General features: G+C 41.1%; 1 protein-coding gene across 1 annotated transcript; it reads left to right on the forward strand.

Annotated features, from left to right (window-relative positions):
• The first annotated feature begins 2,712 nt into the window (after positions 1-2,712).
• LOC4814366 (uncharacterized) lies at positions 2,713-5,440 on the forward strand. The gene is made up of 3 exons (XM_015186869.2): positions 2,713-2,854; positions 3,165-5,159; positions 5,215-5,440. Exons 2-3 carry the CDS (start codon positions 3,186-3,188, stop codon positions 5,341-5,343), a joined length of 2,103 nt encoding a protein of 700 aa, XP_015042355.2. The 5' UTR covers positions 2,713-2,854; positions 3,165-3,185; the 3' UTR covers positions 5,344-5,440.
• The last annotated feature ends 19,310 nt before the right edge of the window (positions 5,441-24,750 follow it).

A 24,750-nucleotide genomic window follows, 5' to 3' on the forward strand; every position in this document is an offset into this window, starting at 1 on the left:
GATGTCAGACTATATAAAATTTGTTTGCTCTAACTCTTGTAGTCTCTGAGATCTAGACGCTCATCTGGACGGCCAGACAGACATGGCTATATCGACTCGACTATTCAGGCTAGGTAATAATCTTCTTTCTTTTGGGTAATACTTCCCTCACTGAAAGCTCAACGCTATGGAGCTTGGCAATATTTTCTTCAGTGTGTTCCTTCTTGAATTCCCTATCCTGAACCTTAGCTTTCACTTTATCATGTATCACTGTAAACTGTGACACTATGACTCTTGACTGGACTTCATCTGAAGCGAAAGCGGAAGCGCCACTTAACCTATTTCTTAGCCTCATATAGAGCACTGCTTTGGCTCTGCTTTAACTTCCACCAGCCACAATTTAAGCCCATCTTCCAGTTTCCACCTACAAGGTAACAAGTACAACGTACAGGTACAGAGTACTACAAAAGACAAATGTGCCTGTCAGATATGATTTTAATAACACTCCATAGCTCTGGCGGTTGCCTGGGAGATTGCAACCACATCACCCACACGGAGCCAATCCCATATTGCCCCTATATCTTGCAGCCTCTCTATTCTGCTCCAGCTCCTTGCTGCTCCTGCTGGCCAGCTAATCCGTGGTTCAGGAACAGGAATGGCAGCAAGAGAAAGAGAGAGAGGGAGAGAAAGTGCTTCGAGGCCAGGTCCCGGTCTCTTGCCTCAAATTATGCAATGCTCGGGCTTTAAAGTAGATTACACGAAATTTGCACACGAAGGCACAAAAGCCCACGACGGGCATTAATCACGCCTCCACCATGCCCCAAATCGCCTCTGCCTGGGTCTGCCTCCCCGTACTGTTTCTCCTATTGTGTGTTCTTTTAAATAGTTGGCCATGTCCCTTTCCCTGTCCCTGCAGACGAAAAGAAGCAGTAGGAGCCACGCCAAATAAATTGCCAACGTGCCGGAATGCCTGGAAACCCTTTGGGTTTATGAGATTTTTCCATATTGCTTTTGGAGCGTGCTCGCCAGGAGCCAGTAGCCAGGCGCCAGGAGCCAGGAGCAAGTCGGTAGTTGGAGTTGGAGTTTTTGGCTCATGCTCCCCAGAAAATTAATATAATTTTTCATTTGTCGTTTGTCTTTTACATATTTTAGTAGAGATCTCTTATTCACCCAATGGATGGTCACCAATGATCCAAAAACTCTCTCTACTATATGTATTCGTATATTCCATTGTACAATGAGGTAGAGTGAAATGCTTTTTTAGTTAGTTTTTCCTTTATAATTTATCGATGATCCATGCTCTTAAATCTAATTTTGCCATATTTAAACATTCTAAAAGACAGAATTCTGTTTGTTCTCGCATTGTTTCTGCTGGTTTTCCCCTCGATCGTTACAAGCTTTTATCGTTCCTTCACATGTGTAGGTTTTTATTATATTTTAACAAATCCCTTCTTTTCTATATTTGTGCTGTATCTTGAATAATTTTCTATTCTTTATAACTATTTCCGATCATACCTTTTCCTTCTGTCCTGCTTCATCTTACATAATTCTTACTTTTCCGATACTTTATTGGTTCTTCAGGCCATCCAGAGCTATGCGTCGTCCTGCTAGTACTGCTTCTTCTTTGTCCACAAATTGAATCGCTTTTGGCCGCAGGTTTTTTGCTAATATTTTTTCTTAAGAGCAATGTGAAATGGCATAAATCATGTTCAATATTATTTCGATTCGCTCCTTCCCGTTTCGTTTGTGGCGCTACCCTCCTCCGTTTGGGTTCCATTTTCGGCTTCTGCGTGACCCCCGAGGTTAAATGATTTCATTTCGGCTGCAGGAGGCACTTGTTGCTATTGATTTGTTTTTATTGCAAGGAAAAGAAAGTATTGAATATGACTTACCAGAGAGCGAGGATAGAGATGAAGAGAGCGAGAGATTAGCTTGGGAAAACATTCGCTGAAGGACCGAGTGCCATGCCATTCCGCCAAATAAATTGCTTTTGCGGTGAGAGTCCATCGCAACTTTGGTCGTAATTACCAAAATGCCTCCGGCTTGGTTTCTGGCTCTGCTTCTGGTCTAGCTTCTTGCTCGCTATTTCCTGCCTCCTGTATCTGGCACTTGGCATTACCAAATTACAGGCAGGCATTTAAGCAATACAACTAATTTGTGTTAAAATTCCATTATGGCGGGACCAAAGGGCGAGTGATTGGATTTGTGGTGGATGGATTGGATTGGAATGAGAAATCAATCATTAAGTGCCATCACGCGCAGGGATGAATGGCCAGAAACGGCCAGCGTGAATCCGGAATGCGCTTCAATTCAATTGATTTTAGAACAGAAAATTAGCTAAAGCGAGGGGTAACGTTGTGAGTCGCTGCTACGGCCGCGACTCTACATATATAACAGATACTTAGTTAGAATGACTCCCCTCCGCCGGAGGCCACACATAATGCTCTCACACAGAGTGTGTGAGAGAGAGACAGAAAATGAGTAAGCAGGGTGGCCACGGTACGTAGCCACTGAAATTTTATTTTTTCTGTCTGGGTGTAATAATTATCTGATCTGATTCGGATTCTGCAGTCTGGAAGATATGATCGTTTTCTCAAGAATTTATATACTTTACGGGGTCTATAGCCTTTTTGGAGTATCGGGTATAAAAAGAATAACTCAACACTCCCAGCTTGTTGTGTCGAGAATGATTAAGGATCCCAATAAACCAGATACAATGCTTCAGATACGCATATATAATTTTAAAGGGAGATAGATGCTTTTGCTTTTTCGTTCCCCATTCAACCTTTCCGTATAGACTCAAAAATATTAAAGCGGAGCGTAGTATACTTTTAGGATTATTCACTTCTATATTTTCGTTAGATTTTTGAATAAGGTAAGAGCGCAGAACTCCCCCAACACCCCCTTTCGTGACACACACAACATAGCCGTAAAAAAAATAAATACAAAAATCGCGCAGGGCATGCCCTTGGGCGTGTATTTTTAATTTAACGGAAGTCAAACGATTTGCCCTCATACAGAGTCCGTGGTCTTGGTCCGGATATTAATTGTCGCGCTCTTGAAATGTAATTGAAAATGCCTGCAAGTGGCTCAAATCCAATTTCAATACCCACCGCCCAAACCCCAAACACCAATCCCCAATCCCCGTTGTGATCGCTGGAAACTAATTTGAGTTCCGCTTTCAGATAAAGACGTTTTCCATAGACATGGAAGTGACGGAGCTCAAGGCACAGTCCGAAGAGACCCAGTCCCACGCCTCATTCGAAGAGACTTCGCAGGAGGAGAAATATCATGAGGTGGAGGAGGAGACCCCCTTTGACCAGCGCGACTGGCATGCTATAGTACATAACCAGCAGGATGCAGAGCGGGAGATTGACGAGCAGATGTTGGGATACGAGACCGATCTGGAGTATCTGACCCGTGTGGACGAACGGGACAAGCGGCGCCAGCAGTTGAGGGAGACCCTGGTCGAAGAGATGCCCTGGTCCGATGCCCGCTTCCTGAAGATCAACGTGCGAAGCGCAAGGCCCCTTGAGTGCAGCTCTGATGAGGAATGGACGCGGATGCTTCAGGGTAATCTGGGGGCCACCGTGCGTGTGAAGGTCGGGCCGGCAACCTTCTGGTGTATTGGTGCGCTGCTAAATCGTCACAGCGGATTCTTTAGACCCCAGTCACGGGAGGAGTACAGCCTGCCAGAGCTGACGCCGATTGGCTTTCGGGCCGCCTACGCCTGGATGCGCCTCCAGGAGCCCCTGAACTGCAGCGTGCAAAGCGAGCACAGTGAGCCCAACCAGATCGTGGATCTTCTGTTCACCGCCCAGCATCTGGACATTCGCGACCTGGAGATGCTGTGCAACCGCTACCTCTGCTCATCCCACTTTACGGAGCGCCGGGCCCTGCAGGTGTACGTGCGGGCGAAGCATTACGGCAACATGGGGAGCATTTGCCAGCTGATGCTGAAGCGTGTGGGAAAATACTACCTGACGATGGTCGGTAGTCAGGAGTACACCGAAATGCCGCTGGAGGACATCTGCACCCTGTTGGAGCAGGACTCAATCGGCGTCAATACAGAACTTGAGGTTTTCTACGGTGCCCTCCGCTGGATGTGCATTGATCCCGAAGAGCGGCTGTCCGCCTTGCCCCGCCTGATGGAATGCGTGCGCTTCACTCGAATGCCCCGCCCGAAGCTCTTGGAGATGTGGTTTTGCCTGTTTTCGGCCCGATGGGGCTTGCCTCTGGAGTGGTTCCAAGTGAGAGGGGATCCAATTATCTTACGGGCCTTTGCCTACTGCCCCGGACTCTGGGAGCGTGTCAACAAGGCCGTGAGAGTGGCCAATCTGTGCCTTCAGTTCGATAACCATCAGGTGCTTATGGCCCTTATCCAGGCCTGCAGGCTGCAAATGGAGACACCGCGCGAGTGGATCTGCGACGAGAACTGCCCCTACCATGTTCACAATCGCACTCCGCCCCCCCAAGTCGACCTGTCCTCCAAGCAATTTCTCAGCTTTGCGATCTCCCTGGCGCAAGAGGATCGAGACCTGTTGCGCTCCAAGGAAAAGGACCTGACAAAGCTCTGGGAGCCACTGTGGGACCCGCAACGCGATCACCCCAACAATATCCCCTTTGATGAGATGTCCGATGACCTGCCAATGTCGTCCAGCGACGAAATCGATTGGCGATCGTCCAGCGATGATATCGACTGGTTTAGAGAAATTCTGCGAGAGGCACCTGAAGGCACGGATACTGACGACGATACCGATAATTTATCGGACATATACGTGCCGTTCACGGACAGTCCGACCACATCCCCCAGAAACTCGCCGTTGATCAGCGCCACAAGCAGCCCCGCGACCAATTCGCTGTGCAGGCAATTGACGACCGCCTGGTTGTCGCACGTGCAGTTGAGTAGGCCTGGATCGGCATCGCCCAGATGCCTCCGAAGAAGGAGCGAAGCGCAAGAGGCGTCGCTGGCCATCGATTGTGCCCCGCCCCTGAGCTGCAACGATAAAATGGAAGAGTTTTTGGAGCAAAACCAGTGTACACGTGACGACTGCGCTTGCTGGCGAAAGGAGCACGGCTACTCACCGGACCCAAATGACACACAATTAAAGGCATTGTGCCAGTTCACTCATGACATGGGATATCCCACTCTGATGGTGCCCTTCTTCCAGCTATACAAAGTGGGTTGACAGTCAAACCATTCGGGAAATTCATTAAAGATTCACCTCTCCGCAGGAGAGATGCAAAATCTTGGAGGAGCCATCCCCCAATGCACAAGAGAAGCCGGACAAGCGGGAAACATCGAATTCGCTAGCGGCCCAAGTACCTCAGACAGACACATCCGAAGAGCACTTTTCCCACTGAATCACACCTCCCCTCTCCTTGAACTTCGATTGATTGTGTAAAATTAAATTTGTAGTTAAAAAAACAAATATTTGGCGCCGCAAAAGATTTATTCGTATTCCTTCGTTTTTCAATTGTGTAGAGTCCTTCACTGATTGATTTCATAATTCCTGCAGGATTCCTTTCATTTAATTAAGGCAATTTATGCCCATAAATTAATTTAAACTTTTTGAGCTGCCATCTCCCTCCCTCTCTCTCTCTCTCTCTCGCTCTCTATGCTCAAACAGATTTCGAGCGTTTCCTCAAATGGATTTCTTGTGTTTTGACAATGGCTAAAAACAATTTTGGAAGCAGCAGGTGCGGCACCCAGGAACGCAGGAGAGACAGAGAGGGAGAGAGAGAGCTGACAAGTGGCCCCCGAAGAGGATAGAGCACAGAGTGACCGAGGGACCGAGGGGCCGAGGGTACCGACGACAGCAGAGCAATGCAATGGCTGGCGCCCAAATCGAAAACAGCCATAGACAAGGTACTCTGGCATTCCGTATTGGGGTCAGCGTGTGTTTAATATCCGATTCATTAGTGCTCCCCATCGCTGCTGGGGCGGCACATCAATTTATAGTTTGAAAATATCCAGGGCAATTATTAATATTGCCTGTTCATCGATTAATACTTGCTGTTCGTCGAAGATTTGTAACCCATTGCTGTCGATCGTTTGGAATCATCATGTTTTGGTCCGTTCTTAATATCTGGTCCGTTCCGTAATATCATTTCTAATAATATTTTTCGTTTCAAGACTTCTTAATATACATTCTGAATATACATCTTGAGGTCCACTTTTTACATGATTTATGTACTATCCGTTCTGCCTTAGTATTTTCTTATAATGATATATACATATGCGCCTTTCCGCCCTTCATTTTGATGTAAAAAAAGATACGAATAAAAATTGTCCCGATTTTGTAGGCGATTAGATAGCATTTTTTTAGCTCGATGTTTAATTCAAAAGATGGGGTTCATCGAGCTCCAGTTTTAATAATGAGAGAAATATGTGGTCGTAAAAGTATACGAAACAGAAGTCGACTTTCGCTTAATCTAGTAATATGGAAAAATCTGCGAAACGAAACAGAATTAAAGCATTTAATTTATTTTAAAAGAGGATTAATTTAGACTTCTACCAGGAACGTACGCGGACGACGTACTAAGCTACAGCCTTTCGCATTTCAATGGCCACCTGTAAGCTCATCATAAAAGAGCCATTCAAGCAACTAAAGAGAATTGGTGGCAATTAGGGCTACGATTTCGCATAGCTCAGCAAACATGGCCGAACATAAATAGAAAGCCCACCTCTGGGCTCTGCGATCTCTGCAGAAGACGGTGCAGCGCAGTCATACGTTCCCTTACAGGACATTTGCTAATAGGACCCATGCAAACAGGCCGGTTGCTTCCTACAATGATTATTGTCATAATTGTCGGGAAGATGAAGAGGAGGAGATGGTGGAACACCTCTTCTACTCATGTCCAGCTCTCAGCAGAAAAAGCCAAAAACATTTAGGCTCTCCCTTCATATATGACATTTCAGAAATTTCCACAATATGTCCCAGAAAGATAGCAAATTTCGGATGGGATAACTGCTGACATCACGTCTCACAAGGGAGAAGAGGAGAAGACCCAAAGCCGAAGCCGACCTAAGTGTGACGGGTTCTTAGCGATCCTGACAGCCACCTCTACCTAGCCTAACCTAACGTAGGCAAACCATAAATTTGATTGATCTCCGATCTTATTCGCTATTAAAGCTTAATTTAACATAAGTTCAAAAATGTGTTTTCTTCAGATACGCACCCTTTATTCCCACTACAAAGGGGGAGGTCGAGTCTGGGAAAAGGTGAAGCATACGTGTCTGCGTGTGTGGTGCACACGTTTCATGTCTTAACGAGTTGGAAAGATTATTATTACATTATTATTTTGTCGGCGAGCTATTCAACAGCAAATACCACAAGGTGCAACCACCCAAGAGGCAGCTACTGCCCCACATCCAAACATCCGCATCGTCTTTTGCCCTGTTTTCGTGTGCTTTTGTATGGAGCTTACAATAACAATAAATTTCAATTTTTCACGCGCAAACACAAACACAGACCGCACACGATTGCATTCATGGAAATTGCTGCCTCCTGCTGCTGCTGCTTCCGGTTGCTGCTGGCTGCTGTTCTACGTTTTTGGGGGTGCCACACAGCCCTTGAGCAGCTTGTGCTTCCAGCAATTTATGCGCTTTACGCGCTTTTGCTAAATAAATTTATAATGCAAGCACACAGACAAAAATGCACACATACACAGAAAGACAGACAGAGAGAGAGAGATAGGTTCAGATACAGATACGCAGACAGATAGTCGGGGATAGGAAGTTCCAGTAACAGTTACAGTTTCACAGCATCCATCCGCACCGACAAAACTTTAGTGAGTTTTAGAACGTTTTGTCCTCTTTCTGGTTTCGCTAGGAGGAGGAGGCACTGCCTGCACTGCCTGGTTAGCGCTACTTTAGATACATTTGTATCTACGATAAGTCTCAGCGCCATGCATGTGGTACACCCCTGGCGCTGGTACTGCTGCTGCACCTCCTTCTGCGTTTCTGTATGTGCGTGAATTACGAAAATTTTCTTGCAATTAAAATTTGTTGCTTTCTGGGTATCATAATTTTATAAGTTTTGGGGGAAACTGGAGCTGGATACTGCTTACTGGCAGAAGTCTTCATTCCGCAGTCCTCGTGGCACATAACAAATTACAAAAAGCTTTATGCATATGCTTATAACATACTCGTACCATATATCTATGTATGTAGATGTGGGGTGACAGAAAGTACCATTAGGGAAATATTATGGCTACATTTTGGTTTTCAATCCGCTCTGCTCTTTAAGAAGTGGGCTAAACGCAGGAAATAATTTGATGGATAGCTGGGACTGCTGGGACTTAAGGTCTAATCAAGAACCGTAATTAATTTGTTTTTTATATTCTTGTAACCAAACAAATTATCCACTTAGAACAGCCGAAAAACAGAATCAAATATTCCAATAGTCTACTTTAAGGATAATCCGTCCAAGTCCACCAATATTTTTACACTTTAAGTTATAACAAACAATATGATGACTTTAAATGAATTTAGGTGAACAATTTTTTTTATTTCATTTTCTAATAGCTTCAAAAAAAAAATGAGCGGAACAATTTTGATCTTTTTTGTACCCGGTACTCAGTCAGTATATATTTGAGGTTATGATTTATGTTATTTATACAACATATTTTATATTTTGTTTGATGTCGCTGTTCGAAAAAAAAGAAATATAAATCGTTCCATTTTCGTTCGATTTTATGCTACCATTTTTATTTACAAATTCTGCGGGGCGAAGTTTTGAAATATTTTTGTAGCAGTTGTCACTGGATACCCTTTTGCGGGGGCGGAAGGGGGGTGTGTCGAAATTTAGAAAGAAACTCGTCAAGGTCCGATATTGTAGGAGTTTGGATACCAAATTTGGTTACTCTAGCTTTTATAGTCTCTGAGATCTAGGCTCTAATGTTTTACTCTAAGCAAAGTCGGTTATGCTACGTGTGTGTTAGAGAGAGACCGGGCGAGAAAAAATGAAATTGTTTTCTTGATGCTGGCTATAATAATAATACGATCCAATTCAGATTCTGCAGTCTAAAAGATATGGTCATTCTCTACGATTCTGCGTTTTTAGTTTTCTCGTAGCAATGACATATCACAGAAGTCTGGATCCAAAACATCGTTGCTCTAGCTCTTATATTCTTTGAGCACTAGACGCTAATGGGGACGGCCAGACGGACGGACAGAGAGACATGGCTCAATCGACTCGGCTATTGATGCTGATCAAGAATATATATATTTTATGGGGTCGGAAACGATTCCTTCTGGATGTTACACACATCCACTTTTACCACAAATCTCATTTTTGAGTATCGGGAATAAAAAGGGGGGTAGTACGCAGGTTACTTCTTAGCTTAGTGCATATACATATGTACATGTTTTTATTTACAGCGCTGTTGATAGTCTAGTAATCGTTGAGCTCAATGATAACGTTGGTGCATACTTCTGATGAATAAGCTCCCAAAACCATTATGTTGTCTGGACTGCATAACTAAATGTATATATAGTATATGCCTTAACCTAGCATATGAAATCTAGAGTTAAAATGGCGGTGTACAATATCGACGAGTAACTACGATCCTCTATTGACGTTGTTGTTAACCGCTACTGGGGACACATGTCAGCCAGGCTGACAAGAATTGCGCCTCTTGAAGAATCCAACGATAAGGCAATCAATCCGAGATCATAACGGGATTCCTCTGTCACGGCTAAATCTGTTGTCGATAGGGTCTGCACACTAGTTCATCCGATTAGCTGCATCGTTGCCGACCAGGTTTGATGTCGGTCTGCTCAGTACACTTTTACTGAAGGCTCGATGAAGCGGATGGCGTCAATTAAGCCGGAAAAAGATTCCGAGGCGTACACTAAATAAAATAATTTAAGAATCTCGAGCACATTTTAGTTAATGATTTTATCCAACACTCGATTGCTGGAAATATGGGAAGGCAAAGGGAAGCTTACTCGCAGTACAATAGGGATACCTCTGTATCTGTATCTGTCTTTCACAGTATCTTGCTTGTATTGCTCAATTGTATTAAGAACCTCTTTCTCGTCGCCAACCGCCATCAGAGACACTCTTTTGAAAGGGTTCCTTTCATGCTCAGGACACCTTCTGTATTCTGTCCGAGAACAAGGGACAACTTTACAACATACTATATATAATTAAACTGAGATTTTAGGTTGCCTTCTGGTTTTGGTCGTTGGCACTTTATAAAATTCTAATAAGCTTGTTCGGCGTGAGGCAAGTGGCATGTGGTATACGGCCTGTGGCCCGATTAGGCACAAACAAATGGCAGACTACAGACCAGGGCCAGGGCCAGCGGCTTCGGTCAGCTTAAAAGCTTGCCTCGCTAGCCACACCTGTAGCCCCTAATGCGACAGTCGGAAATGCTCTGCACTGCCACGAATTCTGCAAAAAAAAAAACAGCTACATGGTAAGATCATAGGATCCAAGTAATTAAGATACACACACAGAGTATGAAGTGTGGACAGGAAGAAAGACTAAGTCGAAAAAAGTTGTTTTTTTAGTTTATATTTATGTCAAATAAAGGTGTCCTAAATGTGTAAATATTCTGTTCGGTCTGATCTAAAATAGGTTATCGTGCGAGTTTTTTTTCCAGTGTACGGCACACACACACACTCGCGGACAGACACTCTCGTATGCAAATGCGTCCATGTTAATGCCACAAATGCGCCTTAAATTATGTTAAGCACTTGCCAGCGTCGCTCCCAAGGCATAGGGTAAAGGCGGAGGCTGCTGGCTGCCTGGCTACTGGTGCTGGCGGAACGTTGATGGCTTAGGCTCATTTATAAATCGACGACAGTAAATTATAAATGGAATTACTATTACAACTACCAGGGTACCCTCTTGTGCTTCTCTCTTTCCACTTCACCACTTTGTGTGTGTGTGTGTGTGCTTACATCAACGCCTGTTGTAAATTTGAGCTGGCGGCTGTCCTTAGCAGACGCACAGGATATCAGCACATATGTACGAACGCCGCACAAGGAGTGAGGCACAAATATAGTTAGTCAGGCAGTGAGAGAGAGATAAAGACAGACAGGGTGAAAGACAGAGAGAGAGAGAGAGAGAGAGAGAGAGATAGAGAGAATAAAAGATGGAAAGACAGTGAAAGAAAGAGACATCTATAGCGATTGAGACAGAGAAAGAATGAGTGTCGCCTGCACAAACACATGAATGTTGCAGTATATTAAAGTTCAAAAAGGCAGCGACAGAATGACTTAGAGGACACAATCCTGCCTCCTCACAAAGAGCTAAAAGAAGCGCCACGCACAAGCAGGGTGGGAGGTAAAAAGCAAGGGGTAAGGGAGAGGCACCACTGACAGCATCTGCCATTTCGATGTGGGGGTGTCTGGCGAAAGTTGAACAACGCCAAAAGCCAGAGGATGACAACATGCCCAAAAAAGCATGCCAGAAAGAAAGAAGGAAGCGAGAGGCAGAAAAATAGAAAGAAAGAATCGGGAACAGAGACACAGATGAAGAAAGAGAGAGAAAGAGAGATATTGGTGCAAAAAAAAAAATGAGCCCGGACATTGGCATGTTGGGCCAAAACGAAGGACAAACAAGTTCCGAGCCCACAGCGTCTCCAGGGAGGAGAGCGTGAGGTGATCCTGCTTTTGGTGTAAAACTTCAGACAGGAACTGGAGCTGGAATGCATCAAGAGGCCATCACATTTCAAGGATCACGAGACAGCGAGGAACAAGCAAGAGTTCTACCTAAAGAAGAGGAGTGTTCCTCTAGAGAGATTTCTGAGGTATCTCCTCATGTCACAAGCTTTTGGATGACTCTTGGATTTGGTTCCCTGATCACTTCATTTTAGAGGAAGTGTTTTATTGAGTTCTAGATTTTAATTATACCATTTCATGTATTGCTAATCAAAAGCAGACCACATCGGGATAAGCTATTACTCATGATACCCTAAGACATCCTATAGAATTAATCGTGATAGCGCCGGTAGCAGGTGCGTGACTCACGCAGCCATCGCTTGGGGGAGCTTTGAGCGGTTTCATCGAGGATTTGTGCTTAGTTGAGAACTGAAGAAAAAGATGGAGGGCCTCGCGAGTTTTGCCATTTGGCGACTTGGCAGCTGGTCTCCTCACCACCCATTCTTCCCCGTCCCAGAGCAGTGCAGCTCCTCATACGAAACGACGACATGGTCGGATGGCTTAGGAAGTAATTTTAGCATTGTAAATCCTTTTGGAAAATTATAGCGACAGTCAGCTTGTAGTTAGTGGCAGCAGGCAGAAGGCCAGGGGCGGAGGACGTACGAGTACCGCGCACACCCTGCACACTTGAACACACTCGTAGATGGAGACGTAGACAGGGCTATCATAAGATCAGGCACACACAAATTGTGTTAGCAATGCTCCAAAATGCACAAAAATTGTGTAAAAACACAAACAAATCCGTATGGGGATGGAAGTTGCTGGAGATGTGATACGATGTGGGGACAGGGGCAGGGCCAGCCCACACGCATATGCGACAGTCGCGCGCGAAAATATTCGTATTCATATGACAGTCTGCTATGGGCGAACGGAACGGGAACCCCCTGGTTGGCCTGGTTGAGACACCCAAGAAAGCCACAGCCAAGCCAGAGTAACATCCAAAGCCAGAGATGAGACTGAAGCTGGAGCTTGAGCTAAGGCCAAAAGCAGCTGCAGTTGGAAGGCAGACCGAAGACCGCCGCCGGCTGAAAGGCAAAGTGAGTCACATAAATTTCACTGGCTAAAAGAAGTAATACAAAACGAAAACACGGAGAATTCAGAGAAAAAAACACCGAAAATAAAGAAGAAAAAACGGATACAAAGCTTTCAATACTCTTCAAACTGACCATCAAAAGCCACACATGTAAATATATGGGAATCGATTTTTATGACCATATAATTCTTATCAAAGATCTATAAAACAATTGCGCAGCTTGAAGAATTTCTGAATATATAAACTAGAGCCCAGCGTGAATATATTGACTATATTCATGATACTTTAATGAGTTCTTTTACGAATCTTACGGATTCAAACTCAGCTCAAAACACTAGTACCCACGGCTAACAAAAAGGGCATCAAATGATATATAACGCATGCTTCCCCAATTTCCAAGTGCCCTTCTTCTTTATATAAAATATGTGCGGCAATTCAACCTACATATGCACATAACCATGCGGCGATGTACACACAGATATCTGCATTTGGGTTATGGCTTAGATTTATTCCACCATTCGATTGAGGCTCCACATGCGAGTTCTCGTAGATTCCCACAAAAGTCATCTGAGTGGCAGGGATTTGTGGGTTTACTGTCGAAAAATATCGAAATCGTTATGTAAGATGGGTGGCGACCGCACCTACTGGTAACTCCACTACGTAAAGGAACCCCTGTAAGACGCTAATGAGTATGCAACACTAATAAGTGGCTCCACCATTAAAGTGGTGGAACAATCGCGACCATTTTGTGACAGAAAAGTAGCTGAAAGGGATGGAAAGAAATGAACAAAGAAAAAGTTCATATAAGTTCTCTACAGGGTAAGATGACTGGAGTGAGGCATGACTGTGGACATAGTAATTCCATTGCAGGCTATATGGGAAATAATGATAGAGGATGCTCCAAAACCTGAACGAAGCATAAAAAACAATAGGTATTATTAAAGCAGTATTAAATCGTTAGCGAAATGAAATTATGGACGGGAAGGTCCACCAAGATCAAAAAACTAACTGAAACTAATCACAGAAATGGTCTATTGTCCTATTGAATATCTCCTGTTGGAAATCACAAGCAAAACGAGCAAGAACATTTTGCTTGGCTGTATTTACCCACGGAATCGTACTATGTGATTCCGAAGAAGAAAATATTATCTCGGACAATTCAGTGTCATACACGGACATTATTCTTGCAGGCGATCTTTATAGCAATCTATTGTATAATTTTCCATCCCTGGGGCTGTGTGCAGTGGATGCAACCTTTCTTACACATTTCAGCAACACCTGTGATTCTTGACATTTTCTTCACTAATGACCCTCTTCTAAAAATTACCTTATCTTTGGCTTGACTGGCTTTGGACTATCAAACTAATTCCTCTACGTATAGAGACTTTACAAATATTGACTATAATGAACTTGATCTAGAATTTAATGCGTGTGAGTGGGCATCCATTTAACAATCTCTCCATGAGATTGATTGTAAATTGAATGTTATGAACAGCAATATTCAGTACTTGCTCAAAAACTTTAACCACTTAAAATCAAAGTGACCAAGCTAAGACAAAATTCGAGGTTTAGCAATGAGATTGAAAAACTATCTCATTAACGAGATGTTTCTTAAATGGAAGCAATATAGAACGGATGACTTTCGTTTAAGTTACAAAGAGTTGAGAGCAACTGTTAACAAAGGTATAAAATCTCATATTCGTGGCTATCATAAATCTAAGTTTCAAAATTAAACAAAGATGGAATGAGATGAACAGTATAGGAATAGGAAAATGTAAACAGAAGTTCGAGCTTAATATAAATGTCGAAAATCTTAACAACTTTTCGATAATTTATGTACCTGAAGCGACAATTAACACGTACCTGAATATCATTCCACTCTGTGAAAACAGTTTAAGCTTTGTGTAGGTCAATCAATTTGATGTCTATGCGTGTTTAGCTAACGTGAAGTCTACAGCTGAATGTAAAGTAAACTTATATGCCGATGACGTCCAAATTTATGTTAGTAGTCCCGTCAATGAAATAAATCTTTGTATCAGTACGTCTAACTAAATGCTTTCCTTAATTGAGAAATGGGCAAAGAAAAATGGCTTAGGAATAAATTCAAAAGAATTGAAATGTGTTGTAATTTCCAAAAACCTGATTGATACAACAATCTCGAGAATGAATACATAGGAAAGACACAAATTTCCTATGAAGACCATGCAGTTAATCTGGGCATAACCTTCAGTATCACTTTGTCACGGAATAAAAATATCTCAATAGCAACTGGCTATCTAGCAATACTAGTCTGTTACGTCAGCTCTCGGCGTCTTTTTGCCGGAAGAAATGAGAAATGAATACATTTCTAAAGTAATTCTCATCCCCACTCTCTTTTATGGTGTATAAATTTTTGATGGAACAATCTTCCCCATAAAATTAAATCACTCAGGAGCGCAACTCATTTCCTCTACAACAAACTTAAGAACTCTTAAGAAAGCGATAAAAATAATGTTGGCAAAGAAATTCATATATACATTTGAAATAAATATAAAAATACAAAAACTGGATACAAAATTATGAGCCGCGGCAAGGGCGTACTACCTTTATTCCTGATACTTAGTAAGTATACTCGTATGTATATGTATGTGATTTTATCATTTATGTAATTAATATAATATATTTGATATGTTCGCTGTTCGCAAAAGTGACAAATTGATTTTTTGGCAAACAAATTTTTGTTTGCATTAGATTTTATCTGTTTCCAATTTTCTTTACATTTTATTTTACATCTTTCTTATTTCTTTATTCTCACGCCAACATCTGCCGTGTTTTTTCGCTCTGCACGAGGAAGAGCGTGTGTGAGAGAGGCGTAGCCACTGCAATTTCATTTCAGCCATAGAGCCTCTATAATAATAATCCGATGTGATCTATGTTCTGCAATTTGGTAGATATTGCCGGAGATCTACATTTTTTTTTGGGACGCAAGCAATCCGTCTGTCTGTCTGTCAATCTCGATGAGCGGCTTGATCTCAGAGACTAAAAGAGCCCGCTCAATTGAAAAAAACTGTGGCATTCATAATTTTGCAAATACGAAAAAATCGAAAATTACCATATCTAGGAGATTGCTAAATCAAATCGGATCTTTATTATAGCCAGAAGGAACAAATAAAATTAGGTATCTTCCACGCGCTGACTCATTACCTCTCTCTCACACACTCTTCCTCGTGCAGTGTGCGACATCTAGAGAAAGGAATCGAGATAGTAACACACATACTATCTCGCTTCCCATCTTCCTATCTAACAAACATACTGACTGAGTATCAGCTCATACCGTTCCCGCTTGTTAAATATTAGAAACAGGTTAAAACTTATTTTTATTAAAACTTTTACTATTTAATTTGAATATAGTCAAACTTCTCTATTACGATTATTCGTACAACTGATTTATATTCAGAACACTTTAATTTCGTCAAATTTTCTAGCCCGTAACTAAGCTGCTTATATACGGTTCACGTAAACGTCCGCCAAGAAAGAGAGGTCTGGAAAGTTCTCGAAATACATGTTCTGCAGCAGGTGGAAATCTGGAGATCTTGGAAATCAGGCATATTACTTCACAAAGCTTGCCGAAAAAAATTTAGAAATATGTTTAGTGATTCAGATGCGGATGTTATATGTGTGTTAAGCTTGGTTTGTGTTTCGTTAATTGAAAATATTGGGTACAATATGTTACGTTCTGACCGCGTGGTGCATGCCGGCGGCGCACAGTGGGGCAATCCGCCGTTTCAGCTTGCATAATTAATAACTTCTGAACAAATACAGATATCTTAATAAAACAAACTGCATAAGAAAAGTCTTTCAAAATGTAATCTGTTTCATTACATTATGCTACAATGTCTAAAAGCTTCACAATAATGAGTTAAAGTTGAACTTTGTTGCCGGTGCATATTTTCCTATGTAAAATGCTCAATTTTTACTCATTTTTTATCGATAAAGTATATACTTTTAAAGGTGTTTTTTACTATAAAATAATATTTTTTAATTAATTTTAAACTCAACCTTGTAACGAACATAAAGGGGTACGATACAATCCATCCCCAGATTATAAGCATAAAACCTGCTACTAAGTTACATCGACCACGAAAAGATGACACCGCGGAAGCTCGCGACGAACGCCCAAGGCAAATACAGATACAGCAACAACAGGCGTATAAATAGACGCCGCACTATGGTCCGAACGACCACTTTTGTTGGCCAAAACCTAATTTTCCAAAGTCAAAACTGAAACCTGGTTTTGATCGCTCTGCATTAGAAAAAGATCGACCATTAAATTTGCGTACCAGAAATTTCCATAGATGGCGCCACATTCGCAAAATCAGCTGTGCAACCCAACTGTTTTTATAGTAAAGCACGTGAAGGGAAAAAGTGAATTTTTTAAAGTAATTTTTGAAAAGGTGTACAAAGTGTGTCCTACCTGGTCCCACCCTGAAACCTTTTGTGTGTCGTAGATTAATAAATTCTTTTTAAAAAGTATATAGTTAGAAATTACACTTTTACCACAATTCTTGGAATTTGCATTAATAGAGGATAACCTCAAATTCGAAAATGCAGATTTGTTTGCCGTATGGAATTCAGAGAAGGGTAAAATTATCAATTATTTGAAAACATATCATATGAAATTAATAAAGCTTTTGAAGATACCAGCAAGAATTTCTTAAATTTACTTAATAAAATATGCTTAATACTTGCTTTCACTATAACTAAAAATTTAAATATGCATTATTGAAAAAAGGGGCGGTGCCACACCCATTTTTTTTAAAATCCATTTCTTATTGATTATATATATCCAATACAAAAAACTAAATGAAAAAATCTTGTTCCGTTCGGGAGTTATTAATTTTGGCCAACAAAAGTGGTCGTTCGGACCATAGTGCGCCGGTCAGAACCAGAAGGGAGCTTACGCAGAAAACCGGCCCCGAGTACAGACGTTGTACTAAGCTTACGCAGAAACCCGGCTTCGTGTACAGACGTTGTACCAAGAGCTTACGGAGGAGTCTGGCGATCATTAAAATCATCAAACTAATCTAAGAAATTAAAAGTGTTAAAGTATCCGGCCAACCCCGACGTCTCCCTCAAAGTTCCATCAACTTCTACAAATTTCTTCTGGATTGACCCCTGGACGTGACTGAGCTTACCTCAGCAAAAAATACATACATAGGTCCATCACAACCTAATTATAAAAACTTAAATAAGAAAAAAAAATTTTTTTATCTGAAAGTTGGTTGAATTTTTTTGTTGCTATAAAATAATCCTCCACTTCTTGTTTAGTGGCAGGAATATCTAACAAACTTATCATTTCTGAAGAATTACTACTTGCCGATTTAATTTGTGATCTCACATATCTAATGGATGAAGTATATGGATCTGAAGAGGCTGCCAACATGTCGAAAAGGTCTTGGTTTTGCTTAATTCGTGATGTCTTGCACGTATTCATATTCCTGTATTTTTTGTAATCTTTGTTTCTCGTTTCCTGGGCTCCCTTTGACATCTCTCCAATTGGTAAGCTCTGATGTTCAATTAAAACTTTACCATGTGTCAGAAATTTATGAAGCATAGGAGTTAGCTTCTTTTCAGGATATTTTTCAGGTATTTTTTTTTCTGTGCAGTTTAAAATATTTAAAATAACACCCAATCTTTTGATAATGTCAACATCTCCAGTTATTTATACAGTAATTTCGTTTTTCTCAAAGAATGTCGGTGATGAGCTGTCATCGCTTGTGTTTCCAAATCCTTGTTTGGGGCAGTCCATTTTCAGTGAATGAATAATTTTTTTCCTAGTCTTTTGTATTTCCTTGGATAGCGTGCTGATGTCAAAAGATTCTCCCTCTCGCAGAATGGTATGTATATGCAAGTTTTAAAATGAACTCCATACATCTATGTTAATTCTTGCATGCAGAACCTGGTCAAAACGACAGGTAAAGGTAGAAATACTAGCCAGCATATTCATACATAACTAACAACATAATTGAGGTAGCGCGAGATGGAAAATTATTCTAATATTGAGTGTACCTGAGCATATGGATTTATAAGTAGCTAACTTTTGAGCAGTTTTTCAACTCTGACTGCACTTTACAAAAATATATCCCTAAATTTTCCTAAGATTTGTTTTTTATACGTTCTTTGAACTATTTATTAACTAAGTCTAAAGCTCTTTCTGCGCTTCGGAGCCGTTTGGCTTCTATAGCGATTTACATGCTATAACCTCGCACAAAAAACGGTCAAAATATGATTTTGTATGCGATTTAATTTGATGTGATAGCTCAAATTTTAGATGGTTTGCAAAACAAGCTTTTCTAAACAACAGCCTATGCAACTGACCATATTTTTAAAAAGTTTTCCTAAGAATTAATGCAACTAATAGAAGATACCAAAAACAGAATGATACATTACATAGTTTACTTTTTTCCACCTGAAAGATGTAATATTTGAATAAAAGTTAAAAAGTTTTGCGCACTGAAACAATTTTCAGCTTCGAGTGCTCATATCTTCTAAACTAAAAGTCCGATTATTTTAAAACTTTGATTTTCAGAAGCTTTCACTATTAAATATACAGATTTTATAATTGCAGGTGACTTTAACTGCGATATTCTTGGAGAATCCCGAGTGACATATAGCCTGCTCAGTCAGGGTTTAAATTTAGTAAACCAGCAAATCCCCACACACTTCACAAAAATCAGAAACACACTATTGACTTACATATTTTTTCTTGACAGTATCAAAAAAAATGTTATTCTATGATCAACTCACAGTGCCAGGGTATTCGAAACATGACCTTGTTTTCATGATATACGATTTCAAACCTGACTACCAAGACTATAATACCTTCTATTGAGACTTTAGAACATTGAAATTGTAAACTAGACACTGGCATTAACATGATCGACTGGACATCAATATATTATATGCCGTCTTTGAATTCTCAGCTAGCCCACCTTCAATCAAACATCGACTATCTTTATAATGAACCTGAATCCTAATAATGGACCTATCAAGAAAGCGACCGTCAGACCAACAGATAGCTCTTGGTTCAACCATGAAACGAAACTGAGTATTATTAGACAAAAATTCGCCGTTGGGAAAACTTAAATATTACCAAATGATATATACCACTAAACATTCGGATGCAAATAGCAAAGCCATGCCCTGTACCTGTACTCACATAAGGGATTGAGGCATTTGGTAACTGTGGTTACGCAGACAAGTAAAAGTTGAACGTGGGCTTTAATAATACAGCTAGATATATTTCGGTTAAGCCCTAATGACAGAATCTCAGCTTTCTCATCCATAATATCAAAAATTAATTTATCAAATGGATTGCATATAAGATGCTTGTAATTCTTCTAGATTTATTAATTCTGTCAGAACAAATAACATTATCACCATTCGATATCAAACTTTAAATTTCGAGAGGCATTTCTTCGTCAGTGTCATTCGCATATGGAATCAGCTATCGTATCACATGAAAAAGATAACAAAGCTTTCACAGTTTAAAACGCAGTTAAGAGCCCACCTTACAGTAGATTAACAAACTGAACATCTGAACATCTCAAAACCAGATTGAAATAAAAATAAGTTTGAAAATAAATAAAACAACATAACCTATAATGAATAATATAAATGTAACATACATATATGTAACCCTAAATTAGAATGAAAGATTATGTATTCATATTAGTTTAGTTTGATCCAACCAAAACCAATGTGATATCTAGTGACCCCTTGCTTGTAGAACTAGGAAAGCCAAATAAATAAATCTTCCTATAACTTTCTTGTGATTTTCTGCCACAGCGTAAGTAAGGAAGTCCCGAACTATCGATAAACAGGTAATGCGTACCTCTGTTGAGATGAGAACATAATAATAACATGACTGTAAAAGTATTGCTACCTGTAAGGTCCTTGAAGATTTTGTTGAGTAGGAGAAGTGGAAAAATCAAACCCAAACAAAAACTACTAATTATTTTAAAGCAAACCAAATTTAAAAACAATATGTTTTTACGAATTCTATATTACGAATTTTGCGTACAACGAATTTATGTTTGGTCCCCTTGAGATTCGCTATATGGAGGTCGGTTCGCTTCGGAAACGAAGATCCGGCTCAAAAGACCAATGTTTGTAGGGGGGCGATTCGTTCCTGTGTTGTTTCCAAAGATAATTCCAATGAAGTAGTCGTAGTAGATACATATGTGTTTTTTTCCTATATAATGCCGATTGGTTGAAGTGGAATCGTAACTCATTATGTGATTTCTAGCTAATAAACTAAGGCCGGCCAAGAGCCGGATGGATCTTGAAAGTGAGCGCGGGACCGCTTTCAGAGTGTTGTCAAAGAAGGAGTACAAAGCGCTGTAACTGGTTGTCAATGGAGAGTGGTACCCGGGAGCGATAACAAGCGGAAAATATAGGGTGCTAACAGCGCTATTGCTCTGCTACAGATGTTCCCCTGAACAAGTATTGAACATAACTGAAAATTGAAATAATTCATCAACGTTTATATGATTATATAAAACTACTTATATAAAATATTACGTATATTATCAATAAATAGTTATTAGATTTGAAAGGTATGCAAAAAGTTAATTTTTTCGGTATTTTTTCATATTTTATAGAATTGGTTTTCTTTATTATTATTTTCTACAAAGTCTTTCTAATACATTAGACTATACAAAACATTGGTTCTAGGAATATTTTTAACTCTGATTAACCGAGCAAATTTTTGTAACTTAACATCTGTGCTTGAATCGTGACTGAAATAAGCAAAAATGAGGTTACTCGTGCATATTTGAAGATTCAAAAGTCTATCCCACAAATCAAATGAAAAACGTTAGGGCGAATCCACGCGAAATCTGGCTGCACTCAAACCATTATCCCGGAAAGAGCTCTGCCGCACCTTTGCCCTTCCCAATCCCTCCCATCCACATTGGCTTTGGTCGCAAAACTTTGGCTAAAATAAGCAGACAACTTTGGATTCGGTACGGCAGTGCGCTCTCCCCCAGTGTGACCTCCTCTAATGTCATAACATTGCAATTGATTTCTTAGCTCTTTCGGAATGTAATTAGATTTAGTCAAAGTCAGTTGACCCGAAACTCTGACTCAGACTCGAACCCGACCTAAGCAAGTGAAAAGGACGAAAGAGATAGATGGTGATGGAAGTTTTTCTACTTGTTCTTGCTCATATTTTTCAATATGGATTTATTTTTATTTCCAGAACGAACTTTGTTGCGAAAGTTTTTTTTTGTGTTTTGGAGGAAAATTGAAATTGGAAAAGTCGGGCCAGTCGGTATAAGGTGCATGCTCGGCTTCGGCAAGTTGATATTTTATGCGAATGCAGAGGCCAAATCCCACATAATGCATCTGCAAATAGGAACAAACAAGCTGGTATACCGGCAGACCACCTCAAAACATATCCCACAGATACGGTCACATACGTGGCGTAGCAGAGAAGTTCCTTGGGTGATTCCGGGAGTTTACTGACGGATTTTCTTGTCTATTTTCGCATGGATTATGGCCGCCACACGTCAGCCAGTGCCGGTGGCGGGGCCATATACCGGAATAGTAGAGCCTGCGGCAAATGTGTTCACATTTTTCGGTCCCTCATGTAGGCGGTAATTGGCTGCTGCTCCTTCTGCTTCTGCTGTTTCTGCTTCTACTACCAGCTCCTGTTACCCGATCCACAACCCCACTCCTCCCCTCCCCCTCTGGATTACGTAACTGAGCCGGAGGCCCTTTTCAGACAGCTGCTTATGCACTGGAAAACTTAGCTCCGTTTTGGTTTCAGTCTCTTTGTTTCTGGTTCCAGCCCGGCCAAGTCTCAGGGAAAAAGAAAAACTTCACAACTGCTATGATGAACAGAGATAGAGAGAGAGAGAGAGAGACAAGTATATATAGCTATAGATATAGAGAGAGCGGTAAAGTATTTGCCGAAAATATTTTAGCAAATGTTTATTCTCTACAAAGAGGTAGGGGTCTTATTCCAAAGACAAAACGTAAAGAAACGATCTGGGTTGGGCTATGGCGCATTCTCGTATAGGATATGCATGCCATTGACGATTCGACATGATTATTAAGGAATAACACCAGTCAAATGAGGATCTGTTCACTTCTTACAGATCAGACACCGATATAGTGTTTATAGTATATAAATATGCGTACAAGCTCAAGAGTGAAAATGATTCGGCTTGATACGGGTCAGCCTCGTGGCATTCATAAACTTGTGTTTCACAAAATTTACTCATTCGAAACGCAGGCTGCTCTTGAGTTCAAGCCGGGTAGCAGCGGAGCGGGAGCTGGTTTAGGTCCAAAGTTGTGTAGCCATTTTCGCTGCCGCTCCTGTGGGTACTGCGTCCTGCTGGCTGTTGTGCACAAACTCGTTTCTTTAGCATAGTTTGGCATGCGGCTCAAGTGGAAGTTGGACCGCAAGTATCCGTTGGAACAAAAGTAGAGGGAACTATGTAAGGCGGCCCACTCCCACTCCCGCGCTGCTTGCAGCTCCACACTCCCAGACACACACATCTGGGGACCACCCGGCAGGTGAAACTTTGGATATTATCAACACTAACACAAGGCTTTATGCAACACTAAATGTCGCTTGACATCGCCAGGAAGCCGCAAAAATCTATCATCTCTTCATTTTACATCCATCCTGTTCATTTCTCCGGGTCAGACCTCCGGGGGAGGATAGTTGGCGGCGACTGGCATACGTTTAACATAGTTTTGATCCGTTTTCTGGCTGCCCTGCTGCTGTTGTCTGGCAAATTACACAAATTGAGTGAGGACCGCAGGCCATTCGAGGGCATTCCAGCCCTCGGCCCTTCCTCGGCATACCCATCCACTCATGACAAACTAAAATTTACTCAACTTGGGATTTCCAGAGCTTGTTTGGCTTAAAGTCAAAGGCAGCTGTCAGTGTCAGACATCTCCGCCTGTGCCCCAGCATGCCCTCAACAAACAATTCCGCACTCAATTGAAATGCTCAAGTGAAGTGTCATCAAAGCAGTGGACGTAACCGTAAACCGAAACCGAAACCAGGAGAATCTTCAGGAGCCCAATGCCAGAAACATTCTCTCGGAGCAGTCTTTCTTCTATGCTTTTCGTATGAATTCCGTTTAGTAGAAAATAATATAAGTGAAATCTTTTCTAAGCCAATTGCTTTCATAAAACTTTTCAACTTGTTTGTGAATTGGAAAGTTGGCTGTATAACTTTGCCACCTGTGTTGCTGAATTCATTTTCCATTGATTAAAAGATTGATTGTTTCATCGGAAATTTTGCGTAAGAAGCGAAGAACTGTAAACATTCCGTGGTACAGCCGCATATCCCCGACGCACAGTGGGACATCATCCGAAAAGAGGTGGCAAAAGTCAATGAATTGTAAGAGCTCTTTGGATAAATAGAGAGCTTTCAAATATCTAGTTTTCAAATAATCGGACTCATTCTTTGGGAGATTTGAGCATTTAAAGTTCTAAAATTGTTTCAGTGTGCAAAAATGTACTCAACTGTTATTCATTTACTGCGTCTTTACGGTGGAAAAGAAAAAATAGATGATTATGATTCTTTTTATGGTATCTTTTATTATTCATTATTATTAATACTCATAAAAAAAACTGGTTTATTGCATAGAAAGTTCTACAGAAAAAGAAAATCGTTTTTAAATATTACTTGCAATGCGTTTGATTTTTTTACATAAATAAAAAATTCACAAGATTTTATAATGCAAATTACCAAAAAAAATGTTTAAGTTAAGGCTAAAAATTAAATATAACGAGGGGGAACGTTGTGAGTTGCTGCGGACACCGCAACTCTACGGTTATACCCGATACTAAGTCAGTATGGCTCTCCTCCGGCAGACGCCGCTAATATTAAACGACACGACAAAGAGTGCGTGCGAGAGAGACAGAAAATCAGTCTGAGCGTGACGTCGGGCCCTGCGTAGCCACTGCAAATTGATTTGTTTCCTTTGGCTATAAAAATGATCTGATCTGATTCAGATTCAGCAGTCTGATAGATATGGTCGTTATCTATGATTCTGCG

Source organism: Drosophila pseudoobscura, chromosome X, assembly GCF_009870125.1.
Source record: "Drosophila pseudoobscura strain MV-25-SWS-2005 chromosome X, UCI_Dpse_MV25, whole genome shotgun sequence".
Lineage (NCBI taxonomy): Eukaryota > Metazoa > Arthropoda > Insecta > Diptera > Drosophilidae > Drosophila > Drosophila pseudoobscura.